This window comes from Myodes glareolus, chromosome 21 (assembly GCF_982192425.1).
Source record: "Myodes glareolus chromosome 21, mMyoGla1.1, whole genome shotgun sequence".
Classification (NCBI taxonomy): domain Eukaryota; kingdom Metazoa; phylum Chordata; class Mammalia; order Rodentia; family Cricetidae; genus Myodes; species Myodes glareolus.
Genome location: NC_142046.1, coordinates 22,614,263 through 22,621,635, shown reverse-complemented (window position 1 = coordinate 22,621,635; position 7,373 = coordinate 22,614,263). Strand labels below are relative to the sequence as shown.

Here is a 7,373-nt window from a genome sequence, read left to right as displayed (position 1 = left end):
TAATCCTTCTTTGGAGTATGGTTTTATTATAATACAATGTATTAATGTATTAAGCTATATAGTCTCTTAATCAGTGTGTACCCTTTCATATCATTTTCTGTTAATGTAGGCAACTAAATATATAATTGTATTTTTCACCTAAAATTGCCACAGAAAACTGAATACTAATCATTATTTTTGTTATGTATTTTCAGGTGGAATTTTAATGAAGCCTATGAAATTATATGTATCAAGTCTTTGAATAATGTAATGCCATAATCTTTCAAAATATATTTAGAAGATTTATTAATAATATACACTTACATGTTTTTATAGCTCCTTGGTAGAAATTTTGGGTGTTTTTATACTGATTTAACTAAAAGAACTAATAGTCACAAATTTAATGGTTTATCACATGAGGGCCAAAAACCGCTACTTGAGCCAATCTGCAAATTAAATGCTGAGGAGAGGGAGATCACAGCAACATCCAAGCTGGAGAATTTCGTTTTAACCTCAGCGTTTTAAAACTTTTCTGAGCAGTTTCCAGTGTCTGAATTAAATGCTCTTGTCCTTCTGTTGATGAACATACCTGTGTGTGAACTGATCACGGGAATCCAAATTATCTCATTTCTCTTTTCCTTATCAATCTGTGCTTATATTCAAAGCCTGTCCCAAAGTACATTTATCTTTCTTCTTTCCCCACAGCTGTTTTGTGACAGTGAAGAAGTGATACACACTACAGAGGGTGTGGACTGGGAAGACAGAGATGTTCCGGGAGCATTGGTTGGAAATGTGGTACACGCACGGATGACCAGTCCTCTGCGCCTGTTTGTTAAGCAACCTCCAGGTCCAAAACCTGCATACACAGACAGCATGGAAAACTTTTGGGATTGGCTGGCCAACATCACGGAGATTCAGGAGCCACTGGCAAGAACTAAAAGACGGCCAATAGTGAAAACAGGAAAATTTAAGAAAATGTTTGGCTGGGGTGACTTCCATTCTAACATTAAGACCGTTAAACTTAACCTGCTCATCACGGGGAAAATTGTTGATCATGGAAATGGAACGTTCAGTGTTTATTTCCGACACAATTCAACAGGCCTGGGCAATGTTTCAGTGAGCTTGGTACCTCCTTCTAAAATAGTGGAATTTGAAGTATCCCCCCAGTCTACCCTGGAGACCAAGGAATCCAAAGCTTTCAACTGCCGTATTGAGTATGAAAAAACAGATAGGGCAAAGAAGACGGCTCTGTGCAATTTCGACCCTTCCAAGATCTGCTACCAGGAGCAGACACAGAGCCATGTGTCCTGGTTATGTTCCAAACCCTTTAAGGTTATCTGCATTTACATTGCTTTTTACAGTGTTGATTATAAACTTGTGCAAAAGGTTTGTCCTGACTACAATTACCATAGTGAGACGCCATACCTTTCTTCTGGATGAATCTTTTCTCAGTAGTAGAAATGAAATACTCATGCCAATTTACCTAAAATGCCCAAGAAACCACCCCAGCTCTCCATGGAAAAATATCCTTTTTATTTCTTACAGTGGACTACAATTCCTTGTCCAGTTTTCAAATATATTCAAATATGGAGTGCATTTGTTTTGGGGATAAGCACCTTTATCAAAAAAGTCAAACTGATTGTGAAACTGTCATTTTCATGGGAGATGGTAACATTCTGGAAATGCTGCTTCTCTGTAAGAAGCATCAGTAGTAGCCATGTGTGAAGGAAGGAACTGAATTGTGTGCGTGATAAGCATTGCTCTTCAAGTGAGCCTGCTGTTGGTTCAGCCAAGTAACTGAAAGGTGGTATTTAATAGAAGAATTGTGCTTCTGGTGTCAAACCCTTTTCTAAATCTCCTGTCTCTTCATATTGGTGCCAGTTTTAATGGCTGTGACTTCACAGGAGAACAAACACATTACCACGTGGGCAGTTAAGTAGAATGTGGTCAAAGCACTTTGCCTTTATGATTTCCGTTTGAGTCATAGTGTGACATACCATTTGGGTATTAGATAAGCAAATGTGGGTCTAAATCAGCTCAACAATAATGAAGATAACAATGTTTTCAAACACTTTCATGCCAAGAGATTGTTTTCTAAAGTTCTATGCACATTAACATTTAGGACTTCATTCCATTCATTTGGTAATCGGATTTTATATACATTTATGGAACAGTTCTGAAATCAAAAGAAAGTGTTTCTGGGGAGAAAATTCCAGTCATGGGCTCATTATTTGTAGCCCCTCAGATTAGGCTTTCTTTTGTGTGTGTTTAGGTAATCACTAAATTGAGAATAAGAAATTTCTGTGGAAATATGAGTTATAATTGGCTATTTCTAAATGTTAAATGCTGATACCTACAATGTCCATAGCCCTGGGCTTTAGAAATTACTTTACTCTCAGTGCCCTCATCTTCTACAAGAGTTGGGTGGCCATCTTTATGATGTAATTTGACGTTGTGTGAGAAGAGGCAAAATGATGAAAGCTTTTAGGGCTCCAGACGTGTGATTACCCTCCCTGTAGTAGATGTTAACTTCTCTCTCACTTCTCATCTGTACAAAATCAACTGAATAAAATACTGAAAGAGGGCTCATGGAAGGTAAGTTATAACCAACAAATATGCTCTTATCACCCTGTTCAGAAAGCCAGCAGCTCTGTTCTCTATTTCACATTTCTATTCTGTTCTTTTCCTGGTGATATCTACAGTGTCTTGTTTTGTTGTTTGTACAAGTTGTGCTCCGTTTAGTGTGTGGTTGTCTATGCTTGAAGCTTGTCCTTTGAGCTCACTGGGTGCTTTGGTAATTTTGTGGTTGGTGAATAATATTTTGAGACATCAGTTTATGTTCATCTAGAAATCTGAGTAAAATACTATTTATTGTAAAATATGTGGGTAATATATACTTAGGATTTTCTGCGTACAAATGAAATATGTGTGCATTTTTATGTAAATAAAATTATTTGCTAGTTCTGCACATGACTCTAGGTGTTTGATTGTTTTTTAATAAGTTTCCTTGTTTTTTCCCTCAGTTATATTCTTCTCTGTGTGTGTATTTAATATCAATTAACTGTTGAGATTTTTCTTGTATACATGTTAAGTAGGACAGGCTGGCTAAGAAGATTATAAAATAAATAGTAACTAATGTAAAGTAGATAGAAGATAGTCTGACATCAAGTAAAAAATTTTGTAGCTACAGCTGCTGTCCTTATTGTGTTATTTAACATGAGATTAGATTTTAAGATATCTGATGTTCAAATGCTAAGAGGTATAAGCATTTCTATGCAGAGAAATAGATTGCAAGTCAATTTATGCCTTTTTTCAACTCAAGCAGGATTTGTGCATTTTTTTTCAAGTTTCCCACAGGCATATTTTTAAAGTAGTGTAGAACATATGCCACATCTATTTCTAAGTCATAACTTCACTTCTAACTACATAATCATCAGCGATGGCACTTGCCATATTATAAGTCAGACCCCATTTAATACACATATGCACACATTCCTATCAAAACCATTGTTGCTTTCTAGTGCTCAGTTAAGGAAAATGACATTAATATAAGCAGTTTTCTGAAGCAATAATAAACTGTTCAAAAATTAAGAAATAAAACCTTTTTTAAAATTTAGTGTTAAACTAGAGGGCAAGCTAATAACCGAATATTAACACAAGGTGAGTACTTCAAAAGGGAGCACTGTTGCTGCTATGTCTGTCTGTTGATAGTTACACCGCATCTCCAACAGATCGAATAAAGTGATATGATAACTAAAATGCCTTCCTACTGATTCCTAATGAGACAGTTAACTCAACCAATAATTACAACAAACAGATTGAAGACACAGCCCAAACCACTAATATAAGCATAAGATGGCATTCAAAATATCTTTCCTCTAAAATTTTTAGGGTGATCATTTCCTTATGAATTTAATGCTCTTAAAACTGAAATTATAGAAAACATGAAAGTGGAGCGATTTTTAATCCAATGATACACCTGGATAAGAATTAGTACCAGCCGAACATTTCATTTAAAGTCTTAGATGCTTCCAGTACCTGAAACTGTATTTTGTAGAAATGGTTAAATTTTGTAGAATAGCTAAGCTGCCTAAAACTCCTTCTTTATCTCATAAAAAAATATCTCATTGACTATCTAACCTCTAAAATAGAGGACAGATACATGCATTTACTTACAGTCAAATGAAAATTAACCCAAAATTAGTTAATCAAACCATCAATGAGTAAAATGACCAATTATAAAAGATAAATCACAGGAAAGTTATCTCTTATTAGGGATTTTTTTTTCTTCCAAAGTTATAGGAGGTGTTCGTGAATCATTTCCTATTCCTCCTCATCTCCATGTTGAGATCTGGAACTCTGGGAACACATGCCATCCTGTTTCATTTCAATCTTTCCTTGACTTCATTTAGTTCAACTTCCCCTAGAGCATATGTAATCTTTCATCTGAGAGAATGAGTCAAATTTGAGAATCTTCTACAACAGCTGGCTGGCTATCTGGTCTGTAGTACTGTAGCAGTCAGGTTTCTCCAGAGAAACAAAGTCAGTAAGATATGGATAGTGTATGAAATTTATTATGGGAATTGGCTCACACTGTTGTGGAAGCGAGGAAGTCCAAAAAACTGGAGAATTAGAAGAGCAGGTGGTATATTGCAGCCCACAGCCACAGCCTACAGACAAAGGAACTAGAAAATTTAATGGCCAAAGACAGAAGAAAAATGAATGTCCCAGCTAAAAGGGGAATCAGGAAGCAAGTTTCCTTCCTCTGTGGGTAGAATCTTGTGTTCCATCCAGACAAACGGATTGGATGCTAGTGGGAGTGTATTGTTAGTCGACTTGCTTTCCCGTTAGTCTCTTTTTGGAAGAACCTTACAGAACATGTATAAATATTTTACCAGTCATTTTACCTATATGTCAAGATAAAGATACAATTAAACATCACAAATTGATACTTAATTAGCATTTGTGGTTTAATTTTTTTTCAATCTCCAATGCAGTGTAGTGACTGTTCGGGTCCTACTCTTCCCAAATGAGGCTACCATATATTATTTCCTGCGTGCAATCAAGCTCCAACTTAGCGCAATGCTCAATGACTATTAGCACAGAAAGACATTGAAACTGAAAAACTAGACACTAAACACACAAGTGCAGATTTTGGAATTGATGCAACGTGGATTTTTGCATTGAATCTATCATTTATTAACTATGGGACCATTAGCCCACTACTCAACTTGTCTCATCTTCAATGTGGAGTTATAATTTCTGCATCATAATATTAACAAAGAAGCAAATAACTATAGATTGTGAACAGCAATAGATAACAATATTTTAAAATTCGATGCATTTTTATTTACTTTCTGCCACTACTTATAGACAGGGTAGATATAGAAAGGCAAGTATAAATAAACTTCATTGGTTTTATTCTGTCTCTTGCTTCAAAATTACTTAATAGCAATCAGTGAAGGTATCTTTATTGCTGCATTCAAAACTGTGTATGTAAGGAGAAAGTTGTGTCATTATCTTGGGTGTCTTTGGAATGACATCGACTTATAATATTTTCTTTCTTTCTGTAGTAGAGAGAAATCAAAAACTTGGGCATAGCATTTTGCAAGAAGAAATTCATTTTCAAAAGAGGAGCTAGAAGACTTTGTAGTTTAAAGCCCCATTTTCTTTTTATAAGAAATAAAGTTTGTAGTAATAATTTTACTTAGATTTTTAATGTAATATTTTATAAATGAATGATTGCTAAATGGCAACCTACAGCTAAATTAAATTTAGGTAGAGTGATGACCTTACATTTTCTTTTTTATGTTATCTCAACAAAATCATCATACCATGTCATTGTAGGCTTGCAGTTACCTTGTTCAGTGGGCCCTTCCTTGTCTGTTGTGTTTTGCAAATGAGAACCTCATTCACACTCAATCAGTTTCAGTTTTATCTGATAGTGTTTAATTAAGATTGACAGACAGTTCACTTTGAATCCTGACATGTAGGGTATGTAACCCCTGTGTCATTAAGGTAAGAAGGCAAATGGAGTTTCCTGCTAAAAGGTAAGCAAATATCTAAGCATACATGGGTAAGGTAAGTCTTTAAAGTACAAGGGTCTTGAAGGCCAGCGACAGTCCTTGCAGTTGGATTCATTCAGACAACTCCTTGTGTCATTGTAATCAACTATTCACTTCAAATTGTTTTTCTGTAGATTATACTCTAGTTGAATCCTAGCAGAAAACTTTTTATTTCTTTTGCAATAAACTTTTTATTTCTCTTACTTCTTTTATTTTTGGTCTGTTCATGTTATGTGCTTTGTTCACTTGGATCTGAACAATTTTGACAATCCTCTAATTAAAATAATAATAATAATAGTAATAATAATAATAATAATAAGCTTTCTGTCTGTGGTTTGACAGATTTTTCCAGGGAAGACACGACTCATATATCTCTTCACCACAGAAAAGGAACCCGCAATAGACCAAAGTAATAATTGCACCAATGTGCAATCTGTTGTATCCATGAGTGTTTGGGGGGGTTACTAACAGGAGTGTGGGTGTGGGGTTACTTCTGAGGAACAGCAATAACTCAAATGCATCTGTTTTGCCAGAAGGCCCACCCCACCCCACATGGGTGATGACCACTGGATCTCTCTGCAGCTTACAGGCAGTTTCACATTCCAACCGTGTCTTTCTGAAGGGAAGCCTCACTAAATTCCCCCTCTTCCCTGGAACAATGTTTCAAATTGTAGCGAATGTTGAGATTTATAGAAAAATGACACACAACAACATATAACTATGGAATCTGAGTTAGGTTCTGTCTTTGATTTCTGCCCTTTTGGGGATAATATCCGTGATACGGTGCGAGAATTTTGGAGAATATTGGAATCTGGGTTGTAACAAACCCTGGTAGCCTACTTATTTTAGGAGCAAAGAACAGTGTCTGTAACCTTAAGCCTCTGACTACTGACTACTACAAAAACATCCTAGAGAACAGATGGCAAGGAGGATAAGGGCAAATGCCAAGCCCCAAAATGTATCTAACAGGTTTATAATATATGCAAAGAATAAAGAGATTTCCTATACTAAAGGATAAATTTAAGTTACAAAAGTATGGTAAGAAAAATACAATCTGAGAGGAAAAAAAAATCTCTCAATAAGCAATAACATAGAGATCATGTATCAGTATCAGACTATAAATAAGCTTCTTTACTGTTTTGATGGTAACAAGAATCGCATGTTTGTAAACAAACTGTGGGTGATAACTCACATTCCCTCAGATAATTTGATATTATGTTTAGTAATTAATTGAGGAAATCATCAGTTTGGATAGATGTACCTCCAGTTTCCCAAATTATATTATTTTTAAAATACACTTTGTACTATAGTTCCCAGAGATTTTAAATA

General features: G+C 35.4%; 1 protein-coding gene across 1 annotated transcript; it reads left to right on the top strand.

Moving 5' to 3' along the window:
• The first annotated feature begins 689 nt into the window (after positions 1–689).
• On the top strand, positions 690–2,953 carry Nxph2 (neurexophilin 2). The gene has a single exon (XM_085681199.2). The coding sequence runs from the start codon at positions 787–789 to the stop codon at positions 1,417–1,419; it is 633 nt and encodes a 210-aa protein (XP_085537325.2). The 5' UTR covers positions 690–786; the 3' UTR covers positions 1,420–2,953.
• The last annotated feature ends 4,420 nt before the right edge of the window (positions 2,954–7,373 follow it).

What these genes read in the sequence shown, in the direction of transcription:
- Nxph2 (XM_085681199.2), top strand. Translation starts at nt 787, where the DNA reads ATGACCAGTCCTCTGCGCCTGTTTGTTAAGCAACCTCCAGGTCCAAAA.